The sequence below is a fragment of the Psammomys obesus genome, unplaced genomic scaffold (genome assembly GCF_907164565.1).
Source record: "Psammomys obesus unplaced genomic scaffold, mPsaObe1.curated_primary_1811, whole genome shotgun sequence".
In the NCBI taxonomy this organism is placed as follows: domain Eukaryota; kingdom Metazoa; phylum Chordata; class Mammalia; order Rodentia; family Muridae; genus Psammomys; species Psammomys obesus.
In genome coordinates, this window is record NW_026591598.1 from 15747389 (window position 1) to 15771829 (window position 24441).

General features: G+C 52.5%; 1 protein-coding gene across 3 annotated transcripts in view; it reads left to right on the forward strand.

The window, feature by feature from the left end:
- The window catches only part of Ece1 (endothelin converting enzyme 1), a 95762-nt gene that overhangs the window by 53558 nt on the left and 17763 nt on the right, over positions 1 to 24441 (forward strand). For all 3 annotated transcript variants that reach the window (XM_055610907.1, XM_055610905.1, XM_055610906.1), the window contains 6 exons: positions 2919 to 3131; positions 11934 to 12055; positions 13770 to 13916; positions 14793 to 14858; positions 16728 to 16919; positions 23646 to 23788. In XM_055610907.1, the coding sequence (XP_055466882.1) occupies positions 2919 to 3131; positions 11934 to 12055; positions 13770 to 13916; positions 14793 to 14858; positions 16728 to 16919; positions 23646 to 23788 (883 nt within the window). The remainder of the gene's footprint in view (positions 1 to 2918; positions 3132 to 11933; positions 12056 to 13769; positions 13917 to 14792; positions 14859 to 16727; positions 16920 to 23645; positions 23789 to 24441) is intronic.

The window sequence follows — 24441 nt, forward strand, 5'->3', positions numbered from 1 at the left end:
CACCCCATCATAATGGCCATGTTGAGCCTTCTCCACTGTGAGAGTGCTTGGGGGAAGCCATCCTGGAGTGGGAAGGGGGCATTTTGGCTTCCTAAATGTGGAGGGCTGGGACTTTATTCACAAGCCCCTCCCTCCTGTGTGGGACACACAGTCATTCATTCATTCATTCCACAAACATTTCCTGAGTGCTTACTCTGTGACTAACCTAAGTATCTACAAGACGCTTAAGAAATAATTGCCTGATGATTTAACTAACTAATGGCTTATAGAGGTGTTTTCCTGTGCCTGCCTGGCTCGGAAGTGCTGATTAAATACTTATTTCTAGGCTTTTAACCGTGTGTCGAGCATAGCCATGGGTATGGAGAAGCTGAATAAATGAATGGCTGGTTGGCCAGAGGTGTGTAGAGGAGAGTAGAACTGGGAACGGCCTTTCTCTACCAAGCCTCTGTGTCTGTGTGTGTGTGTGTGTGTGTGTGTGTGTGTGTGTGTGTGTGGAGGTGTATAAATGAGTGTGTACACACGTCTGCTCCATCAACAGAGCACAGGTGGAGCATTCTCTTTCTGCAGTTGCCCCCATCCTGAGTCAGCTTCAGTTCAGAGCATCCTTCCAGGCAGTGTGGGCCCAGCACTGTCTGCCCAGCTATTGGCCCAGAGATGGAGAGCAGGCTGCTCTGGGACGCCCCGTAGGAACCCCAACATGTTTCTCCAGAAATCAAAGCGTACTCCCAAAGGACAGCTTCTAAATAACCATCATGGGGCTGACAAGCTAGATCAATGGGTAGAGGTGCTGGCTGCCAAGCCAGGCAGCGTGAGTTTGATCCCCAGATCTCAAGCAGCCGTTGTTGCTGCCAGGTGGGACTCCAAGGGGCAGACTACAGCCTCTGCCTCTGTTTCGTTCCTCTCCCTACCTCCTGAGAGAAGAATGGCCCTCTTGCGTGGATGGAGCTGGGCTAAGGATCAGGTGACCTATGCACCATGAGAGAAAGCCGCAGCCGCCTCCGGTCTTGGCAGAACCCCGACATTGGCTGCATCTGAGCAAACACCACTGGCCAGGCAAAACAACTCCTCAGACAATTCTGGAAGACCTACCTCTAAGCAGCGTCTGGGCCCCCGAGGACATTCTGATCTCACCTCCCTGCTTCGGCCTGCTTTCCAGAGACTTTGAGCCACTTTCCAAACAGCGGCAAAACTAACGCAGACCTCCTCAGGAATGCCATTCACCTCCATTACGACAGTGCCTCTCAACAGCCTGGAGCTCACCTGTTACGCTCGACCCGCTCACGGCAAGCCCAGGGATCCCTCTGTCTCCACCTCCTCAGCTTTGGATTACAAGAGTGTGCCATCCCCCCTGGCATTTGTGCATGGGCTCTGGCGTTACTGATGAACCTGTTTCCCTAGCCCTGTTCTGTGAAGTATTTTCAGGCATCTTGAGGGCCAGATGGATGGCTAAGTGGGTGAAGGTGCTTGCTCTCAAGCCTGGTGACCTGAGTTCTAGCCCAGCACTGACATGGTAGAAGGAGAAGAGCGCTGATGCCTGTAAATTGTCCCCTGACTTCCACACACATGCCATGGCATGCACAGTCACACAGTACATTCACATACAGACAGACATGTATGTTTACACACATAGATGTTTTTAAAGAATTAAAGCATCTTGGATGGCCCTGAGGCCAGGTACAGTTGGATGAGTAAATTCGACCTAAGCTGCCTTCTCAAATGGCCGTGTTCGTCCCAGAGCAAAGGAGTATTTGCCACCTCTCCGGCAGGTGACATGGTCTTAGAACACTTTGATTCAGTAGGTCATTTCATTGCCTCCACAAACATTGACTGAACAGCAATGGGTGCCAAGCACAGCGCTGGGGAATGGATGTGTAAAAACAAGTTCACGCTCTAGCGGGGAGGTGGACAGGAAGATGGCTGTGACATAGGACCGTCCATGATAAGTCAGCAGATGCCCACAGCAGGAAGGAACACAGCACCAGAGGGCCTGGGAAGGTTTCCAAGGAACAGGGGACTTAGACAAGAGGGCCACAATCTATCAATTGGTCAGCTGAGGACCCCGAAGCTATTCATTAGTTCCATTCGTTAGCCAGGGATGTTTGGTTGGGTTGGGTTGTTTGTTTTTTCAAGACAGGGTTTCTCTGTGTAGCCCTGGCTGTCCTGGAACTCCGTAGATCAGGCTGGCCTTAAACTCACACAAATCCACCTGTCTCTGCCTCCTGAGTACTGGGATTAAAGGCGTGCACCACCACCTCATGTTGTTTTCAAGCTCAGGTCCCCTTACTGTGTCTTGTGGGCATTTCCAGCCAAGATTTTGTCAGACTTGACTTCCTGCAGTTTACCGAATAAAAACAATAGGTATTCTTTTTCCTCTCCAAATATGAACTTATGTCATAATAGTGAACAGCCTTTTTCAAACACACAGACGTTCTTTTTCCCCTCGTAAAGTTCTGGCCTTCCCAGTGGCCGGGAATTGGGGGGTGCAGTTCTCGTTAAGGGGATTTGATCACGTGTTACTGTAAGTGGCACTGTCACCCCTGCCACAGAAAGGCTCTCTGTGGGCTGTGTCTCAGTGGGAGAGCACTTGCCTGGCATGTACAAGGCCCTGGCTCCGTTCCCAGCACTTAAAGAAGATTCTTTTCAGTTCACATGCCAATAGCATAGCAATTTTGTTTTGTTGTTTTGAGACAGGGTCTCGTGCGTCTCCGGCTAGCTTCCCGTAACTCTTTGTAACTAAGGTTGACTTTGAACTTCTGATCCTCCTGCCTGTCGTACAGCTTTGTGCCACCATGCTCTGCATCTTGTGAGGGATCTGGTAGCCTCCCTGCTAGGTCAGGGCCAGGTAGGGCTTGTGGCCCCCCGGCTCCAGACCATCTGCACTGCTCACCTCTCATTGGCCTCTTGTCCTTGTCTCTCAGGAACGCCCCCGGTATGTCTGACGGAGGCCTGCGTCTCAGTGACCAGCTCCATCCTAAACTCCATGGACCCCACAGTAGACCCCTGCCAGGACTTCTTCAGCTATGCCTGCGGGGGCTGGATCAAGGCCAACCCTGTGCCCGATGGCCACTCACGCTGGGGAACCTTCAGCAACCTCTGGGAACACAACCAAGCCATCATCAAGAATCTACTTGGTAAGCTCCAGAGGAGTGGCAAGGGGGTGGAGGAGGGTAGTGTCCCTCACAGTGTGGCCCCGAGGGAGCTGGTTAACTCTGAGCTTTCCAGCATGTGTGAGGCAGTCATTGCTGACAGGGAACACAGAGCCTCAAGCCTAGGCTTTCCAGGCACTGCTCGGCTCCTGGCTGGCAGTGACTGAGTCTGCAGTGTTGTAAGGGGAAGGGATGGAGGTGGGATGCTCTGGCTCAGGTGATAGGTTTTCATCAGTGTTGTCGAAGGGTGGGGGTGGGGGTGGTTAATAGCTCATTTGGGAGAATGCTTGCCTGGCATGCATAAGGCCATGGGTTCAATCCCGTGGAGGTGGCAAAAGCCTGCAATCCCCACATGGGAGGTAGAGGCCGGAGGATCAAGAGTTCAATTTAAAGTCAACCTAGGCTTCATGAGGTCCTGACTCAAAAGAGAGAGAGAGAGAAAGAGAGAGAGATAATACATCATATATATATATTACATCATATATATAATATAATACAGAGAGTCTGTCACTCATAAGTGGGGTCACCTGGGCTGCTGATAAGTGATACCTGACCGCCCAGAGCCCTTTTGATGTGGATTCCACGCTTAGACTCCCAAGTGTGTCCTGCTTGCTGCTATATTCATTCCTGTCACGCAGTGCTTCCTCTCCCAGAAGGAGTGCCGGCATGTGCTGGACCACATGTGCAGCCTGAAGAAACCCTTTCCAGTTCCCTCTGCTGCTGCCCTCTGCCCTCTCCTGGGGCTCCCAAAGCTGGCGAAGGGCCAGATAGGAAAGCTCTGTTAATCCACCCGTCAGTGACAGCACTCAGATCCATGAATACTTAACCGTGTCTTGGCAGTTGGTCGGATTTCTGAGACAAGGTCTTTCTGTGTAGTCCACGCTCCTTGGACTGGAAGTCATTCCCAAGTGCTTGGGATCACAGGCGTGAGCCACCGCACACCCAGCTTGTCAGGCTTTTTAAAGCTCTTCAGTGTGCTGAGGCGTAGGTGACAGAAGTAGCTGCTTAAAAGAGGACAGATCCTCTCTAAGCAACAAAACTCATCTCAGGAGATAGGAAATGATTCCGATTTAACAACTGCTTTTTAGGCAGCCATGTCCTTCCAGGGCAAGTGGGTTAAGGACATCTTGTCTTTCTTTCCCACCCCAGCCTCAGGCCATGGCTGTCGATAGGTCACCCACCCACCCTTTTCCCCACTGTCCCAAGCAGCTCCTTGGCAGGACCCCTCAGCTCATCTGAGGCAGGTTAAGACATCTTGCCTCAGTTTCCCTGCTAGCTTGTCAGGGTTCACAGGGAGTGGCCTCTGCTCCTGGGCTATGACTTTCTATCTGCCCTGTCACTTGGGGTCAAGTTGATGGTATAAGGATCTGCCCTGGGCATGGGGAACAGCAGCGCCTGGTGGCATCAGGGCCACACTGCAGAGCTCTGAAGCCAGGTAGCCCCTCCACCCCAGACCAGCTTGGCTGCTTATCCAGGGACCTATTCTACATCTCAGTCCCCAGTTCTGTAACACTCAACTCTCGGTGCTGTCTGACATAGCTGTGAGCGTAGGCTTGATGCAGAGGTTTAGGGGCCGACCATGGGGCCTGGCCCCTAACGTCCCCAGAGGAGCACTGCTGCCCTTCTGGTGGCTTCGTGTGAATTCCAAGCGGACTCCTCCCTCACCAGCTACATGATGGTAGAGGGGCCCTCTCAGGTCCTTGGCTCCTCCTCCTCCTCCTCAACATGGACTCTTCTTAACATGGTTGCTGGAAAAGATGCAGCAAGGGATCAGAGGAAGGCAAAGTCATAGAATGACTTACGTCTCAGCCTGTGTGGACCAGTTAGCAGGGACGGTGGTACTGGCTGTATCTGTCATGTGCTAAGTTTTTTGTTGTTTTGTTTTGTTTTGTTTTGTCTCTCACAATGCAACATGGAGGTACAGGCCTGTTGCAGATGACACTCAGAGGCAAAAACGGCTTCCCTAAGAGATGAAGGGAAGAGTTCAGACCTAGAGCTATGGAGTCTCAAAACCTGTGCTGGTTCTCTCTAAACCACATCCACTGTGGAGAGGGCCCAGTAAGTTTTGCTTGGGAAGGAGGCCTGTGGCTTGCTTCTCCCCCCCCCCCACCCCCGTGGCTGCTGGCTGAGCTCTGCAGGCCAGGCTAGCCTCAGGCCCCACATAGCTGAAGTCACCTCTGTGTCATACTAGCCGGGAGTGCCCCCCGCCAAGATATGTCCTAGGGTCACCTTCCTGGTCTCCCTCCCGGGAACTAATCAAGAAATAGCTTTTCATCGATACCTGGGAGACCCCCTGCCTCCCAAAAACGCAGATAGCAGAGGAGTGAGTGACTAAAAGAATGCTCCAGGGCTTAAGGCCTAGCCAGTTTCAGCTTCCCTCCAGACAAAGGGTCAGCCAGCAGGCCTCGGAAGGAGCTAGGGCTAACAGCTGGCAGGTACTGGAACACTGGAGTGCTCAGCACCTCCAGGGTGGCCTGGGGTGGGCTCTCAGGAGGTAGGGAGATAAAGAGGGCAGGTGGAGTGTCAGGGTTGTGTCCCTGGCCCTACACCACAGCTGTTTACGTGAATGAGTAGTACAGCCTTGAACAAGCCCTACCCTTCCCTTCCTCCCCTCCTTCCTCTCTCCCTCCCTCCTTCCCTCTTTCTCTTCCTTCCACCTTCCTCAGGATCTCTAGCCCATGCTGGCCTTGGACTCCTTATGAAGCCAAAGGTGACTTTTCAACTTCTCACCCTTCTAAGTGCCGGGATTACTGCGTACAGTACTGAGGGTGGAACCCCTGGGCAAGCATTGCCACTATCCCCAGCCTAAGCCACACAGTCCTTTGATGGCTAAATTCACCTTGGGCCTCCCAGAGGGTGGACTGGCCTGGGCCAGGTGCCACTGTGGCATGTCCTTGCAGCTTTGTAGCTTGGAACGTAGACTCTGCCACTCCCCCGGGGCTGACTGCAGGGCCTGGTAGAATTGGGGAGAAAGGAATGTGGCCTCACTCCATCAGGAAGCAGCCAGCTCCCCATCACCCCTTCAACTTGGATGGCCTTTGGCTTTCTGCCTGTGCTTAGCTCATACTACTTTACCACCTACACAGCCTGCACCACAAAGCCTTCCAGACCGATATCTCCCTTCCCGTCTTGTGTGCCGTGTTGGCCTGTGTGCTTGCCCAGGCACATCCATGTGAGGGCCAGAGGTCAACACTAAGTGGCCTCTGCCTTATGTTTTTGAAGCAGGGTCTCTCGAAGAACCTAGATCTCTCTGTAAGCGCTAGACTGGCTGGCCGGTGAGACCTGGAATTGACCTGTCTCCAGAACCCTGCATTGGGTTTTCAGGTGTCACACCAGCTTCTACGTCATGCAGGCGCTCTAAACTTAGATCCTCATGTTTCTATGACACTGAGCCATCTCCTCAGCACACCCACCCCTTTTTAAGATTTATTTATTTATTATTTTTACAGTATTCTGCCTGCCTGTGAGGCCAAAAGAGATCACCAGATCTCATTATAGATGGCTATAATGTGGTTGCTGGGAATTGAACTCAGGGCCTTTGGAAGATCAGCCAGTGCTCTTAACCTCTGAGCTATCTTTCCAGCCCCCTCCTCAGCTTCTTCTATGCTTTTCTTTTTGTTTGTTTGTTCTTTGTTTTTCAAGACAGGGTTTCTGTGTGTAGCTCTGTCTGTCCTGAACTTGCTCTGTAGACAAGGCTGGCCTCCAACTCTGAGACCTACCTGCCTCTGCCTCTTTAATCACAAATACTGGGATTAAAGGTTCAAATCATCACCACCACCGACGCCCAGTTCCTTCTAGACTTTTCTTAAGCCGTTTTCCTGGTTATGTCTTCTACCAAAGGCTCCTGGGGTCTGAGCCACACTGACGGGTTTGTACCCTTCAAACTTATATCAACTTTTTTCTTTTTTTAATTAATTAATTAATTAATTAATTAATTACAATTTATTCACTTTGTATCCCTGCTGCAGCCCCCTCCCTCATCTCCTCCCAGTCCCACCCATCCTCCCTTTTCTCCCCTTATGCCCTTTCCCTAGGAGGACCTCCTACCCTTCTAGCTGACCCTAGCCTATCAGGTCTTATCAAGACTGACTGAATCATCTTCCTCCCTTGGTGACCTGGCAAGGCTGCACCTCCCCCCAGGGGGAGGTGATCAAAGAGCCAGCCTCTGAGTTCATATCAGAGACAGCCCCTGTACTCCTCTTTAGGGTACCCACTTGCAAACTGAGCAGCCTATGGACTTCCTCTGAACAGGGGGTCTAGGTCCTCTCCATGAATGGTCCTTGGTTGGTGTATCGGGTCTCTGACTTAAAGCATCTTTTAAAATGAGAGCATAAAGCTGGGCACTGTGTGTTCCTATAATTTCAGCATTCTGGAGGCAGAGGCGGGAAGATCAGGAGTTCAAAGCCATCCTTTGCTGTATATTAAGTTCAAGGTCAGCTTAGGCTATATGAGAACCAGTCTCAAAAGCAAAACAAAGAAAAATACTTAAAGGCAAGCTTATTGTGACAACTGAAAATTCCATAAAGAACGGTCATCTGTCGGGGCTGGGAAAGCGTGCTTGCCTGGCATGCACAAGCCCCAGGGTCCACCCGCAGTACCAGAGCTGGGGGGTGGGGTGGTATATGGGGTAATGTGTGGGAGTGAGAAGATAGCTGTCCTCCCTCCTTTCTTGTATCCCCGATACCAGAACATTCAGTTCTCATGAAGTGAGTTTATGTCGGTGACTGGGCATGAATAGCATCATCCCTTGTCTCATTTTCGTTTTGATTACGTTTTCCCAATATTTACTGTCTCAGTTTCCCCTTGCCCTCCATTTGCCTTGCAAACACTTCCTCCTGGAGTAGTGTCTGCAGCAGTAGGTCCACTTGCATTATTGGATGGTTTTGGTGGATTTGATGATCCAGGCAGGGAGGTGGGTCCAGGACTTCTTAGGGGGGTGAGTGTGGATGGACTGTCTTCTGGCCTGGTTTTTCCACATACTGACTGGCAAGAAGGAACAAGAAAACAGAGAGACTAGAGCACCAGTCCTGGCCTCAGCCACTTTACTTACGTGACCTTGGATTAGTCACACTTGCCTACAAATTGGGTTGGAGCCAAGTAAGAGCCACTGTAGGGAATGTTATGACAAGTTGCACACATGGCCACACCCACACGCGGAGAGCCAGCCTGCTTTCTCAGGAAGGCTTACGAGAACGCCTGGGTTCAGACTCCAGCGTGCTCATTAGTTGATGTGCCTTTGCCAGCAGGCTCCTTTCCTCCCTGGCCTCCTCTTCCTTCTCTTTGGCCGTGTAACACCACATCCATCTTTCTGTGTTGTGTGGTGATGAGATACAGGCCCGGCCCTGCACTCTGCTCGGCACCAGGAAGTAACAATGGTGTTGTCCCAAAGACCAGGCGCCTCTTTTTATCAGCCCCTCTTCTCCCTCCTGAGGCCTGGAGCTGGCTGAACTGAGTCTGTGGTTTATCTAAAACAAACACTGGCCTTGCCTGATGGAGACTCCTGGCCCCACACGCTTCTGCCCAGACAATGCCGAGGTAGCCAGGGAGACTGAGGAATTCCCAGGCGCCCTGTTCCTGCAGCTCATCTCAGCCTCTGCCTGGCTGCCTGGGCGTTTGCTTCCTAATGCCAGGAGCGATGTGAGAAAGGGATCCAAGAAAAACTCCCAGAGGTAAAAATGATTAAACGTGTGCCGTCTTTCCTCTCTGGGACTTTGGGGGAAGTGACTGCAGGAGTTTCTGGAACATGGGGTCCCTGGAAGGAAGTAAGTAGGCAATTGGAAACTCTGCTGTCTGGTCCCTACGCTGCTGAAGCCCTGGGGGGGTCTCCTCGCCCCGAGAATGTTCTCCTGGCTTTTCCAGCCCAGTCAGTAGCAGCAGCTGCTGAAGAAGCCCAGCCTAGTGCTCAAGTCGCTTTCCCGAGGCCAGAGGGCAAGGTCAGGTGTTTTCCACCAAAGCTTTCTACATATTTTTTTTTTTTTTTTTTTAGTCAGGGTCTCTCAGCACCTGGAGCTCATTGATTCTGCTAGGTTGGCTGGCCGATTAACTTGAGGGATCCACCTGTCTCCATGCCCCCAGCCCTGCCCTCTGGCATTGCGGTTGCAAGTTTGTACAGCTCTACCCAGCTCTTAGAGTGGATCTGAACTCGGGTCCTCATGCTTACATAGCAGGCGCTGTACCAGCTGGGCCAATTCCCCAATTAGCTCTGTATGGCTAAGCTGATTCAGTTAGGGCCCTCTGGAGCTGGCAGGGTAGTAGCCCCTGTTGAATGAGGAGGGAGGAGGCGGCTGGTGTACCTCATCCATCCTGGAACGTCTGCCCCAGCTGGGTCAACCCTGGCACACGGGTGAGATCTGCCTGGCAGAGATGTGAATGCCTGTCCCCACACTGCGCCCACGAATTCTGCCACCCTTCCTCTCCTTCTGGGTTTCAGCCTGGCACTGGCCTTATTGTAGGGGTTGGAGGCCCCTCAGAGTCAGTGCAGGACACACCCACATTCTCAGCTCAAAGATTTATTACTCCAGATGGGCAAGCTAGGTGGGAGGGTGAGGGTCTGCCTCTGTGTCAGACAAAGTGGCCAAAGCAGATGGGGTATGTTTGTTTTTGTTTTTCGGGACTTTTTGATTGTTGGACCTTAGTGTCTAGTCTCAGGAAGGAGTCAGTGGCCAAATAAGGGAATAGACTTTGGGGGCTAGCCTTAGGAATGTGATCTAACGGTTTAACGAGCAAGAAGGCAGGGGGGTGGGCAAACCCCACTGGCACCATTTTTGCCGTGTTCGGGCCTGTGGTTGCCATGCACAGGCTTGCCAGGGCCCTTCACGTATCACCCCCCACCATAGGACGTTTTGCCTTACTATTCTACGTGAACATTGAGCCTGCTGTTTTAGCACATGTGATTGAGGGACGCAAAGATGACAAAGATACAGAATGTGAGGCCCCACACCCCCTGCTCATGATTCTCGTCAGCCTGAAGCTAGAGCAAGGGCTTCTTCTTGCCGTCCTCCTGGACTATCTGAAGTTTCTATCCCCGTGGATATTTAGATGCTCTTGTCACTGGTGGCTGTCTCACCCATACATCTCTTACACTCAGACTGGCAGCTGCCAACCCTGGGAGCTGAACGGTTAGCTATGGGAGAGCCACGAGCATGGCCGCAGAAACTGAAATTGGTCAGGGAAGCCTTGCAGCAAAGGTGAGAGGGCAGCTGTTCCTCAAGCAAGTGTTTTCTCTCTCTCCAGATGCCAGGGCAAGGGAGTCGGTGGCCTCCAGCTGGAACTCAGGACACACTGTGACCAGCACAGCCAGGCTGTCCCTGGGGAGCCTGTCTTTAGCTCTCTTATCTGGGTGGCCTTGGGGCCCTGAGGAAAACACATACCAGACTCATTCTTGGTCACAGAGTTCTACCCCTAATGCTGGCCCTCCCCTCTTAGGGTCATGGCCAGAGCCAGGTGTGGATGGGAGAGACAGCTTCCTTCTTGACCTGGCCAACACCTGGCGGATCTGCTTTCCCTTCTGAGAGCTGAGCTCTTGGGAAGTGTTGCCATGGAGATGAGGCCCTGGGTGTGGGCCACTCCCCCTTCCCATCCCTGCTTCTTTGCATCTCAAGCTTGAGGCTCAGGCTCTTCTGTTTCCTTCCTCCCTCTACAAGAGGCCTCATCCCATCACTCCCTTGGGACCTGGGGCCTCACAGGTGTTTCCCCAGGGTCTCCAGGTGTGTGTGTATGTGTAAACACATGTGTTTACATGTGTGTTTGTGTGTTTGCTCGGACACTGGAGCTTTGGCGCATGGTAGGCCCCTTGAGGGCCTGAGCAGCACTTAGTAGTGTGGCTACCTTGGGGGCAGCAGGAACCTTCAAGGCCACACATGTGCATGCATGTGGCCTTCAGCAGGTGGCATACAGCACAGGAGCTGAGGAGGGGGAGGGGAGAGAGGCTCCTGGGTGCCTGGGAAGCCCTAAGCACCCCCCTGCCCAAGTAGGATGAGATAAGGCCCTGGCGTGGAAAACAGCCCTTTGAGCCATCTGTAAGTCTGGCAAACATGTCTAGCCCTCTTGGGAGGAAGCAGGAAGTCAGTTCCTAATGAATGAAGTCTTTCAAGCTCTTCTGATTGCTGCCTTTCTCCCTGGCAAGGTCATCTGGGATCTGACAACCGTGGCAGGGTGCCCACCTTCCAGGCAGAGGATGCGGCTGGGGAAGCCAGCCGTCCTCCTGGTAGGCACATGTTTTAGTCAGTGTTACTATTGCTGTGATGAAACAACCATGACTAAAAGCAAGTTGGGGAAGAAAGGGCTCATTTGCCTTATATTTCCATATCACTGTTCATCAATAGAGGAACTCAGGGCAGGAACCTGGAGGCAGGAGCTGATACAGAGGCCGTGGGGGGAGGGTGCTGCTTACTGGCTTGCTCCTCATAGCTTGCTCAGCCAGGACCACCAGCCCAGGGGATGGCACCACCCACAATGCACTGGACCTTCCCCTATTGATCACTAATTAAGAAATGCTATACTGAAAGATCTTAATGGAGGCCTTTTCTCAACTGACGTTAGCTTATGTCAAACCGACACAAAACTATCCAGCAAAGCACACATTGCCATTCCAGGAACATCTGCAAGGCCGGAGACACCCCCGGTCTTGTCAGCTCTGCCCAGAGAGAAGGCCCTCACACCTGAGCAACACAAGGCTCCTCTGTGGACAGTAGTTATCGTTGTGCTTTTTGTACAGCTGGAAGTGCCGGGGACCTGGAAGGACACAACCCAGTTGGGACACAACTCTGTTCTTTCTTGATATTCTAGAGAATTCCACGGCCAGCGTGAGCGAGGCAGAGAGGAAGGCCCAGGTGTACTACCGTGCGTGTATGAATGAAACTAGGATCGAGGAGCTTCGGGCCAAGCCCCTGATGGAGCTGATTGAGAAGGTGGGTGCTCTGTTGGACTCCACCGCCTCCCTCTGCTCAGCCCCCTCCCTGGCTCTCAGCCGCCTCACACCTCCAGCCGCCACACCCAGCTGGAACTCCGAGCCATCTGTCTGCTTCGGGTGTCGGGGTTGCCCAAGCATGTGTGTGCATGGCTCCACGTGGGTGGGTCTGTGTGTGAGGATGGGATAGGGTGTGGCTGCTTCTGCTGGGGAGATGCCTGCATATGTCTAGGTGGGGACAGGGACCGTATTGACTGCCCCGTCTCTGCTGCTGTTCTAGTCCTGGGAGGGCCGTGCCGGATCAGAAGCACCCTAGATTCTTGGGTCAAAAATAGTTCTCTGCAGGAGGAGGACCCTGATAATTGCTAAGAAGTCGTTCATCCATTTCTTCTTTGCTTTGTGTGTGTGGTGTGTTCACATAGCCCAGGCTGGCCTCAAACTCCCGGTGTAGCCAAGGACCCTTGAGCTTCTGACCCTACTGCTTTGACCTGCTGAGTGCTGAGACTGTAGGCATATGCCACTGTGCCTGTTTTATGCAGTGCTGGAGACTGAGCCCAGGGCCCTGTGCATGCGAGATATAGACTCTGCCAACCGAGCTACATTGCTGGTCTCTTGCCCCCAGCCACCCTGCAGAAGGGCTTGCAGCAGGGTTGGTGACCCTGGGACGGTATCTATCCCTCCTCTCTTGCACAGGTCCCATGGGCCAGCACGTGCCAAGCTAGCAAGGACCAAATTGTGTGTGTGTGTGTGTGTGTGTGTGTGTGTGTGTTTGTATGCGTGTGTGTTTGTTGGGCACACGAGAGCGGAGGAGGACATCAGGTGTCCCGCTCTGTCACTCTTTTTCTTTCTTCCCTGAGACAGGGTCTCCTCACTGAACGTGGAGCTAGGCTGATCGACAGCTTGCTCTCGTGATCCTTCCATTCGCTGCAGCACTGGGCTCAGAAGTGTGCATGAGGCTTTTATTGTGGGCACTGGGCTTCCATGTTTGCGGGGCAGCCGCTTACTGTCAGTTTGCAAGACAAGACAACTTCTCAGCCTTTTTCAGAACAAAGAGCCTTTTCCCCATAGACACCTTTGGAATTGTTTTCTTTTTTAAAGACTTATTTATTTATTATACAGTACTCTGCCTGCATGTATGTATACACACCAGGAGAGGACACCAGATCTCATTACAGATGGTTGTGAGCCACTGTGTGGTCGCTGGAAACTGAACTCAGGCCCTTTGGAAGAGCGGACAGTTCTCTTAACCGCTGAGCCATTTCTGCAGCCCCTGGAATTGTGTTTTAGTATCACTGTGTGACTCAAAAAACTGTCTCCATGGCAGAGTCTCAGTCCATCTCCATCCTAGCCATGTGGGAGCAGCAGCCTTGTGTGCTCTTAGCACACTTAAGGATAAGTGGCTGGGTGTGGTGGCATTCACTTTTAATCCCTGCACTCCGGAGGCCGAGGTAGTCCTCTGTGAGTTCGAGGCCAGCCTGGTCTACAGGACCAGCCAGGGCTACACAGAGAAACCCTGTCTGGAGGTTTAGAAAGAGAGAGAGGGAGAGAGAGAGATCAAAGGACTGACTGTTCCAGGGTCATAGAGCATGTAGCTCTGTGATTTGCATAGGGCTCTCGAAGTAGCTCGCCACAGGCCCACACACATGCGTGCGCGCGCACACACACACACACATCCTCGTGCACACGCACCACCGCTGCCTGCTCTCTCCCCGCAGCTTGGAGGCTGGAATATCACAGGCCCGTGGGCCAAGGACAACTTTCAGGAGACACTGCAGGTGGTCACCTCGAACTACCGCACCTCACCCTTCTTCTCCGTGTACGTCAGCGCCGACTCCAAGAACTCCAACAGCAATGTGATCCAGGTGGGTGGACGTGACCAGGACACCCCACTCCCCTGCCTCAGCCCCTGGCCTTTGTGGCTCTGCCTGGAGGGGATCTGAGCCTGTCTCTCCCTGCCTTCACCTCACCCGTCCACGGTACCCACTTGCTGTGTGACCTTAGGCAAGTGGTTCGGCCTCTGAACCGTGCTTTCCTTGTCAACCAAGTGCACTATCATAACTCCCGCTGGGATGAGGGATGTCCGGATGGGACCAGAAGGCCTCTGTGGTTCTGGAACATACCTCTCCTCCCCACCCAACGCTCAGAAGGCTCTTTACCACCATCGTCTCCACAATGCCAATTCCAAGTACCCATTCCAAGTTCTTCAGGGTAGCTATTGTTCCCCTTATTTTCCAGCAGAAGAACCAGAGGATCAGAAAGGTTTAGGAACGGGCTGGAGAGATGGTTAAGAGCACTGGTTTTTCTTCCAGAGGTCCTGAGTTCAAGTCCCAGAAAACCACATGGTGGCTCACAACCATCTGTAATGAGATCTCATGCCCTCTTCTGGCATGTAGGTATACACGCAGATAGAGCACTCATCTACATAAGTAAATAAAGCTTTTAAAAAAATTTTTAGTAACTTCACCATGATCATACATCTTGGGGTAGCTCGAACCTCATGGACACTGTTGTGTGAAATCATGTTTTATCTAGGCCAGGAGTTGTCTAAAGAGGTTTTCCAGCCCTTCAGAAGAACCCAAGTCCCTGTAGTTAGGCAACTGCCCTGTCCCATCTTTGGTCCCTGGGTGGATGTGTTGGTGATGGTGGCTATCGTCTCCTCCTCCTGTTCCTGCTGGAACCTGCCCCAGGGAAGGTGGCAGCCAGGCAAGGAGCCCCCCTCTCACCCCGTCTCTCTGCAGGTGGACCAGTCCGGCCTCGGCTTGCCCTCTAGAGACTATTACCTGAACAAGACGGAAAATAAGATGGTGAGCTTGCCCAGCCTGCCCTGCTGTGCCCACACAGCACTCCTGAGCTGCCTCAGACACTGAGCTCGGTTTCCTAAAGGCAGCCCTTGGGGGAGGGGAGAGGGGTGTCCCCAAACCTCCCTAGTCACGGTCAAGCTTTGCAGGCTCAGGGGGCATCTTTTATCCATTCTCTAAAGAAGATAGTGGTTAAAAAAAAAAAAAAAAAAGAAGATAGTGGTGGCAGCCTTCACTGTTCGCAGGTCCTAGGCCTTCTGTGGGCTTCCCCACTGTCAAACTGACAGATACCCAGTGACTGCTCACGGTCACACAGCCATCAAAGTGTGAGGCCAGTTTGCACACCTGGAGCCAGCTCCTCCAGAACCTTTCGTGCCTGTGATGCCCTTGGGGAATCCTGGCCTGAGGCTCACTCCTGAGGCCTTCCACTCTTCCACCTGTGCCCAATGCTGAGGCGATGGTCCCGGGGCCTTCACTTAACTGATCACCCAGTCAGAGGCTTGGCCTCACACTATTAGTGGAGGGGCCGCTGAAGAACATTAATACCCCTAGCGGTTTAAGTCGGATCAGGGGACCCACAGTGGCAGGTTGTTTGATAAAAGAATAGAAATTGGGCCAGTGAGATGGCTTAACAGGCAGAGGCTTGCTGCACAAACCTGGCAACACGAGTTCAATCTCCAGAACCCACTGAGTCCAAAAGGTGACCTCTGACCTCTGCACACACACACCATGGGGCATGTACCCTCCATCACTCATCATGCACACACGCAGCAGGGTGGCCCACCCTGGGACCTGTGGAAGCACTTCAGCGCAGTCCTGAGGGCTGTGAGGAGCCAGTGGACGGACAGCATGAAACAGGACAGAATCAGGGCTAGGTGGCACATGCCTGGAATCCCAGCATCTGGGAGGCCGGAGCAGGAGAATTGCCATGAGTTCCAGGCCAGCCTAGGCTACAGAGTAAAACCTTATCTTAAATACAGAAAAACAAAGCCGGACGCCACTGACATTCATTTTTAAACTCTATTTTACTTGGGGTTTCTTAAAGCTTCTTCCTTCCAAACCCTCAACCCAGGTAGGAGAGGGAAGGTTAGTGGGGAGAGGAGACGCAGACCCCTTTACTACTCCCAGCTGTTTAGGGGCGATGTGTTCTTTGGGGGCTATACCAATCTCCTTCAACAGCAAACAGCAAGCAGTCTCCTCCAAGCTGCTGTGTTGAACCATTTCTCTCTGTCTGTCCAAGCCACCATACTGTCTGTTTCTGATCTCTCCAGACTGCCATAGGCCCCCTTTTCTCTCTCCAGCCTCTCTTATTTATCTTTCTGAGAGTCTTAGGCCTGGCCCCTCTCTGTGCTGCACAAGGCAGGCTATGACCAGCTGGCAAAGACCAAACCCCGCAGGGGGCACTTATCAGCTGTGGACAAACTAAAGGCCAGACCAAAATCCCACACTTGGGATTAAAATAAAAACATATTTAGGTAACAAAACTGAGTTTTTAAAGAAACCAAAACTTCCATTACAGGGCACGGCAGCAGCACTCAGGAGGCAGAGGCAGGAGGATCTCTTTGAATTCAAAGCTAGCCTGGTCTACATAGTACATCCAGGACAGCCAAGGCTACACAGAAACCCGGGGGGGGGGGGGGGGGGAATAGCAGACCAGGCATACATTTTAGGGAAGGAGAGGCAGGTGGATCTCTGTGAGTTAAAGGCCAGCCAGGGCTACACACTGAGACCCTTTCCGAGTACAATTAAATGTGGGTTTTTCTGGGTAGAACTGGTCTCCCCTTGGCTGTGTGTGCCGGCTGCAGCCTGTCCTGCCCTCCTCTAGCACAGAGGACAGGGGCTGGCTGCCGCCAACAGTGCCCGGGGGTCCCACAGGTGCTGTTGGAGTACCTGAACTACATGGTGCAGCTGGGGAAGCTGCTGGGCGGTGGGGACGAGGACTCCATCCGGCCCCAGATGCAGCAGATCCTGGACTTCGAGACAGCCCTGGCCAATATCACCATCCCCCAGGAGAAGCGCCGGGACGAGGAACTCATCTACCACAAAGTCACGGCTGCCGAGCTGCAGGTAAGTTGAATGATGCCTCAGGGGCTGGTCATCAGGGCCCGGCTTCAGATCCCAGAAGCTGCCTGGTGAAGGAGGGCGTTGATCTACCTGGCTACAGGTTGAAAGACAGGTTCAGGGCGGGAGCCTCACACAGTAAAGATCGCAGGGCAGGAAGGGGTGTCAAGGCTGCTCTCTGAGACGTTTCCTGGAGACTGTGGGTGGTTACAGCTCCCTCAAATGGAGTATCTTCGTCCTCTCGTGCACCGTGTGCCCCGTCCTGGTAATGGAGCACTGCAGAGCTGTGGGCTATAGTGTTTCCCTTTCCTTCCTTCTTTCCTTCCTTCTTTGTTTCTTTTCTTTTCTTTTAAAAAATTCGTACAGCCATGCATGGTGGCACACACCTGTAGTCCCAGCACTCGAGGAGGCAGAGGCAGACAGATCTCTGTGAGTTCGAGGCCAGCCTGGTTTACAAAGCAAGTAGTCCAGGACAGCCAAGGCTACACAGAGAAACCCTGTCTCAGGTGGGGGAGGGGGGAACTACAAAGTTTATTTTACGTTAGTGTTTCAGATAGGGTATTATGTACCATAGACTGCCTTTGAACTCACTATTTAGCCAAGGATGACCTTGAACTTCCAATTCTCCTGCCTCTATCTCTAAAGGCTGGGATTACAGGTATACCCCACCATGTCACTTTTTTTTGGGGGGGGGAGTGTGTGTGCAGGATTTCTCTGTGTAGCCCTGACTGTCCTGGAACTTGCTCTATAGAACAGGATGACCTCAAACTCGGAAATCTACCTGCCTTTGCCTCCAAGAGCTGGGGTTAAATGCATGTGCCACCACCATCCACCTCACCTTTTTTTAATGGGGTGCTGGGGATGAACCCGGGGCTTCCTGTTTGCTAGGTGAGCATTACACCAACTGAGCCACACCCCCAGCCTTTTCCAAGCAGGGCAGCTGAGTAACATGGTTAGGGCCCAGAGGCTCCTAAGTGGCAGTGGAGCTGGTTGGGACTCAGGCTTGGCTCCCTGGAGCTCTGGTCTTGCCTGTGACACACTTGCCTGCTTCTGCCTCCCGAGTGCTGCTACCGCGCCCTGTGTGGTTTTACTCAGACCTTCTCTGTTTGGTGGGACCAGAGCTAGAGGCCTGCAAGCTCTTCTGTAGTCACCCCCATCCTGGGCTGCCCCCTGGTGGCGGCTTGGGGCTCAGGGCTCCTCAGCTGATGACCTGCTGGTACCTCCTTTATGGCCAGTCTTGCTGTCCAGCCTTGTCTTAGGCCCCCAAGGCAGGAGGGAGGTGGCATTGTTGACTGAGCCTTGCTTTTACCCCAGGAAGGACACCATGTCTGTGTCAAAGTTTCACCACCATGCTTTTATAGTCCTCCCATCTGTCCAGACAGCTTTTGTCTGCCCATCCTTTCTTCAGAAGGTATGCTAATTTGATATGTGCCTTCCTTCAGGTACACATGGGCTTGCTCTCCGTGCTTTCAGCTAGCCTCCCACTAGGAAACAGTCCATGTCTCTCTACCAAGGGCTTTGCGGGAAGAAAGGCTGGGCCCTTGATCTGGGCTCAAGTCTAATGGTTGGCACACTAAAGCTGGGCCCTAAGAGTCCCAGGAGGAGCCATAGCCCACTTGGGCCTCCCGCAGCTGCCAGCTGCCTGCAGGTTCTGAGGGGAGGTGGTGCCCGGCCGGTTGTTATGGAGACGGGTAGTCTGTGTTGGGCACCATCTGGCATTGTTTTCCTTTTCTGAGGCTAAAAGGTTGAGGGAGGTGTTGTTTGCGTGGCATGATTTGGATTGCTCCAGCCTTGCGGGTGTTAGCCATGGGGGCCTCACAGTAATCTGACGGTGAGATTGGTGCCGGGAATGGTATAGGGGGCACCATGCCCTGAGCGCACCAGCAATGTCAGCAGAGTCTGGGCCACAGCTGGACTTTTGGGTTATTCTTCCACAGAATAAGGGAAGGGAGAGGTGACTGGTCTGCATCCCCTGCTCCTCGATGCTGCGTCAAAATGGGGGCCTTTCGAGGCAGCAACCTAAAGGTGCTAGCCTGGGTGTGGCCTCCAAATATGGCCCTGCCCTACTCCATGCGAGGCTGTGTGAGCTGATGCAGGCCACATGACTCAAGCCCTCGAGCCTAAGCCTCCTTCCCGCTGAAGAAGCACATGGCCCATCCTCTGAGCCCTGCTCTGGGTTGGAACACAGAGGTAAATGGGATACAGATCCTGCCCATCCAAGGGACAGCGATTATCCACTTTAACTCTCAAGGTCTTTGGAGGACAGCTGCTAGGGAATGTTAGCCAGCAGAAAACATGTCTAGCCTTAGGGAAGCCCTGAATCCCAGGAGGCTGGAAGAGGCCTCTCTCCCCACCCGCCCACGGGGTGTGATGAGGCGGAGGAGTGAGCACGTGCAAGGCCGACTAGCCACGCCACCTAGGTGTGTCCTGCCCCGTGTGCCCACTCTCCCGCACGAAAATGAGGACAATTAATTTAGCACAGAGCATCTTCTCTGAAAGCTGAAGACTTGTTTTCTTTCCAAATTCTGGCATCGCCAGCTTCACGGCGTGGCTCTCAGCTAGCCCTGCTGCTGTACCAGATGGCTCCAGGCTAGCCCGGGGTAGAGGCTGGATTTGGTGCTGTGGTCAGGCGTCCAGCATTGCTTCTCCAGACTCCTTTCCCTTCCTTCGTAGGCGCTCCCAAAAGTTATCGGGGAGTGCGCGCCCTCCTTTGCCTGCCTCCCATCAGGAATGGAGTCTTTAGAATATCTTTGTTCTGTTTTTGTTGTTGTTGTTGTTGTCGTTTTATTGTGTTCGTTTTTTCAACAAACCCTGGAGACAGGGTTTCTCCGTGTAGCCTTGGCTGTCCTGGACTCACTTTGTAGACCAGTCTGGTCTCGAACTCACAGAAATCCGCCTGCCTCTGCCTTCTGGAGTGCTGGGATTAAAGGCGTGTGCCACCACTCCTGGCTTCTTTGTTCTATTTTACTTCCAGTGAGCACTGCACAGCTAGGTGACTGTTTTACTACTGAGCTACATCTCAGTCATTGTTTGTTTTTTAAAGATATATTTTTATTGCTTTTAAACTGTGTCTGTGTATGTATATATGTATGTCCCCTTTAATGTGCACATGATTGCAATTGCCCACAGAGTCCAGAAGAGGGTGCTGTTACCCACTGAGACTCTTCTTCAGACCCATATATACAGCTAGCACAGGCTAGCCTCAAACTACATACTCTGGAACTTGCTATGTAGACCAGGCCGACCTTAAACTCACAGGCATCCACTTGTTTCCGTCTCCAAAGTGCTGGGTTTATAGTTATGCGCCACCACGTCCAACAATGTATTTTGATCAAATTTATCCTCTCCTCACCCTAACTCCTCAGATCCACCCTTCACCTGTTCCAACTTCATGTCGTCATCATCATTTTCTTCCTCTTCTTTTTAATAACCCACCAAACCCAACTTGTGTTGCCCATGTCCTCATAGGTGTGGACCATCCACGGGGGTCAAATCCTTAAAGAAAACTGATGCCCTCTTCCAGAAGCCATCAGCTGTCAGTTCTCTCCAGCTAGAGCTGGAGGTTGGGAGCCCCTCTCACTCCACATCCATGTTGGCTGCCTTGATCTTGGGCCTGCGGCCACAGCTGCAGACAGTTCATGAGTCCCAGAAGACACTGGTCCTTGTCCCTGTACAAGATCAAGCCATAAATGAGATAGATGTCCAGATCGCGCCCTCAGCCTTGGTGGTCTTGAGACAGGGTCTCATACAACACAGGCTGGCCTCAAACTGACCATCCTCCTGTCTCAACCTCCCCAGTGCCAGGATTGTAGATGTGCGTGTCTCCGCAGTTCCCTCTCTTCCCTCTCTTTGAGTTGCTTGGAACCCAGCAGGGCTCCTTGGCTTCAAGTGTGGAAAATAGAGCTCACCAGTGTCCGGGGGGGGGGGGGGGGGAGGCTGAGTCACAGCAGAATGTCCCAGTTGACTGAAACAGCCATCTCCATGGAAACATGTTAAGTTAGGAATCACTGAGGCTGGAAATTTGAAAACCCCAGTGTCCACACACAGCTCCTCACCTCAGAGCCAGGGCACGTCTCACTGGGAACATCTGCTCACTCTATAGGAACAGGTCGTGTAGATCTTCACCCTTGATAGCTCTCTCGGAGCGCTCCGGTGACGCGTGGTTCTTGCAGATTATGTGAGCAGTGACATTTGTAAACGTATCCGTTTCCCCAGGTCTTTGCCAGAGGACCCTGACATCATGTGGCTCTAATGACTGAGCCCTATGAAGCTCTCAACTTCCTAGCCACTTGAAGGCAGAGGATCTGTCAGGAGGAGGGCAGGGAGGACGAGCCAGGCAACAAGGATGCTTGGTACAGGGCAGGCTGTTTCCAATGGACAGAGCAGGCAGGGGACACGGCTTTAGAGAAAAGCTGTGAAGTGACTCTCAGTCCATGAGCTGGTTGGTTCCTGCCGGGGACTCCATCAGGTCTGCTCACTCCCAGCTCACACCTCTCTCACTCCCGGGCAGCAGGGATGTATTGTGGCATGCTGGCTCCCTGCCCACCGTGCTGTTCAGTTTCCAGCCCAGTATAGTCAGCCTCGGTGGGAACACCCACCATCAAGGGCACAGATCAGCCCCTTGCTGAGAAATGGCTAGTAGCTTTAACCAGCTCCCAGTGGTGCCTTTGGGAGCCTGACACACCCTCAGCCTCATATCTGCCCTCCCAGTTCTCTCCTGAAGAAGCTGAGATGTTCTTTGAAGCCCAGAAGCCTAGGGGTGTAGCCTACGTGCTTAGCATGTGGAAGGCTGATTTCAGTCCCCAACACTGCCAACAAGCAAATAAATCCAGAGGTTGCCTGAACTCGCTTTATAGACCCACCAGGCTCCAGCTGACATGGGACCTCGGAAAGTTACTGCTGGCCTCCAATGTCCCTGAGGACAGGCTGCTCTCTATCACCTGACTTTTCCCATGGGAGGGGCTTTTACAGCACAAATGTCTCTCGATTCCTTTATTTGCTGGGCGTTTTCTACTTCTTCAAGGGAAACGAGAACAGAATTTGACATTCCTCAGGGTTGAGGCCCCTCGAAACAGCACTTGAATAATGATTGGAATGGCTGCCATTGATGGCTGGGTTGCTAAGAGCCAGGTTCCCATGATGCACTGCTGCAGATGGGCATCTTTGTTGAAACACAGTTTCTGTCGCCCCGAAAGACCTCAAGTTCTGAAAAGTAACATACTAAAAATAACAGGACATGTGGGTGACACGGGGCTGAGGCTGCCCATTCCAAAGTTGTGCAACCCTGCTTGGGGACGCTGTGCTAAGTGAAGTCAGCCAGCTACAAAAGGGCAAGCCTTGGGGGCTGGGAAGCAAGGGGACAGGTCAGTGAAAGAGCATTGCCCTGGTATGGGCAAAGCCTCGGGTTCAATCCCAAGCATCACAAGAAGAAAATACAAGAACAGAGACTGTCTTTGTTTATCTGAGGTTCTTGGGGAAGTAGATTTAAGATGGAGTGGGTGGTTTCCACCAGACAGGGACTTGGCAAGTAGGGAGGAGAATTCTTCCACCTGGCAAGATGCAGGGAAACTGAGGCTGGATGGGGGGAGGGTGTGATGGCAGTAAAACAGTGAATGGCTAATGCCACACAGCTGGACTCAATCATGCTTAGGATGAGCCTGGCATGATGGTACAGTCCCACCAGAGGCAGGAGGATCGCAGCGAGTTCAAGGCCCACCTGGTCTACATAGTGATACTTTGTTGGGGAAAAAAAAATATGAAGGCGATGATACAGAGCTGGTGAGGTGGGCTCAGCAGGTAATGGTGCTCGCACCAAGCTAACGACCTGAGTGGGTCTCTGGGTCCCACTTAGTGGAAAAAGGAGAGAACTGACTCCCTCAAGCTGTCCACACACATACTGTGGCATACACACATACCCAAATAAATAGATGTAAGTTTTAAATTGGGGCTAGCCAGATGTGGTGGTACATGCCTTTAATCCGAGCACTTCAAATGAGGTTCCTGCTATTTTTTTGAAGTGGAATTACAACGAAACTAGGGAAGACACAGAGGTGGCTGTCATCCACCAAGCCCCTCGTGCATGGCACATGTATTGGAAAAGATTTCATACGTGTTATTCAGAATGGTCTGAGCTGCTCCTCATGAAAGCCTGAGGGGAAGGGACAGTTATCCCTGTTTTTTTGTTTGTTTTTTACTTTTTATTATTTACTTATTTTGAGAGAGGGTCTCACCATGTAGCCCAGGCTGGCCTGAAACTTGAGCTGTAGACCAGGTTGGCCTAAAACTCATAGAATCTGTCTGTATCTGCCTCCTACGTGCTAGCTTCAGCTGCACCGACTTTCAAGTGCTGTCTCTTTAGTTTTCACTCGTGTGTATGTGTGTGTTGGGGTGTGTGCCTGTGTGTGCAGATGCTCGCAGAGGAAGGCGTTGGATCGCCTGGAACTGGAGCTGCCGGTGGTTGTGAGCTCTCTGACATGGGTGCTAGGAACCAAACCTGGGTTCTCTGAAAGAGCAACAAGTCACCAACCCAGCCCCTCCAATGAAGATTTGTCACCTTCTCCTTAGACTGCTGCAGATGGAAACTGGCCGGCCAGCCCAGGCTCTGCCCCGAGCTCTGGCAGACAGCATTGTATCTGCTACTAGTCAGGAGATGATGGTTCCTTCATCTGAGGAATGGCCCAGAGACCCGGGGAAGTGGCCTGGCCGGCCTCACACTGCCCTCTTCCCTTGCAGACCTTGGCACCTGCCATCAACTGGTTACCCTTCCTCAACAGCATTTTTTACCCAGTGGAGATCAACGAGACGGAGCCCATCGTGGTCTACGACAAGGAGTACCTGGTGCAAGTCTCCACCCTCATCAACAACACAGACAAATGGTAAAGGCGACAGGCGGGTGCAGAGGGGACCAGGTCGTCTGGGACAGCACCCAGGCTGGCGGCCCTACCCTCAGGCAGGGTGGGGACAGAAAAGGGGCCCCTGGTGGGCATCTGTGCGAGGCTCCTGGTTATGACTACAGGTTCGAATCCCAGCTCCTCCTCTCATCGCTTTGTAGCCTCAGGACAAGTTTCTCATCCTTCCCTGAGAGCCAAGAGAGGGTAGAGCTGACAAGTACAGCATCCCAGTAAATGCTAGGTACTAGTTTCAGTTAGTACCCTGTGACACTTTTTAGATTTTAAAGGCAGAAATGTCGGAAAGTATAGGGGAAAGGAGCTCTGAGGATGTGTGTACATGTGTTCGTATGTGCACACAACAGAGGTTCCCTGATATGTGGCATTCCCTGTCATCGGGACTGGGTCCTTTTCAATGGCCTTTGTCATCTTCCCTCACAACATCCCAACTCTCTGCAAGCCTCTTCCTGGCTTCAGAGGATCCCCTGTGTTTCTTTGTTTGCCTTTCCCTTGTCAGGTGTTTAGGTTAAATGGACGTCTTTGTGCTAAGGTGACCTCTTTACAAGCATGGCAGCAGCCACAGATAGGCTGTGCATAGCTCCTGTGCCCCAAGGAGCTGCCAACCATGGACCCTTGAGCCT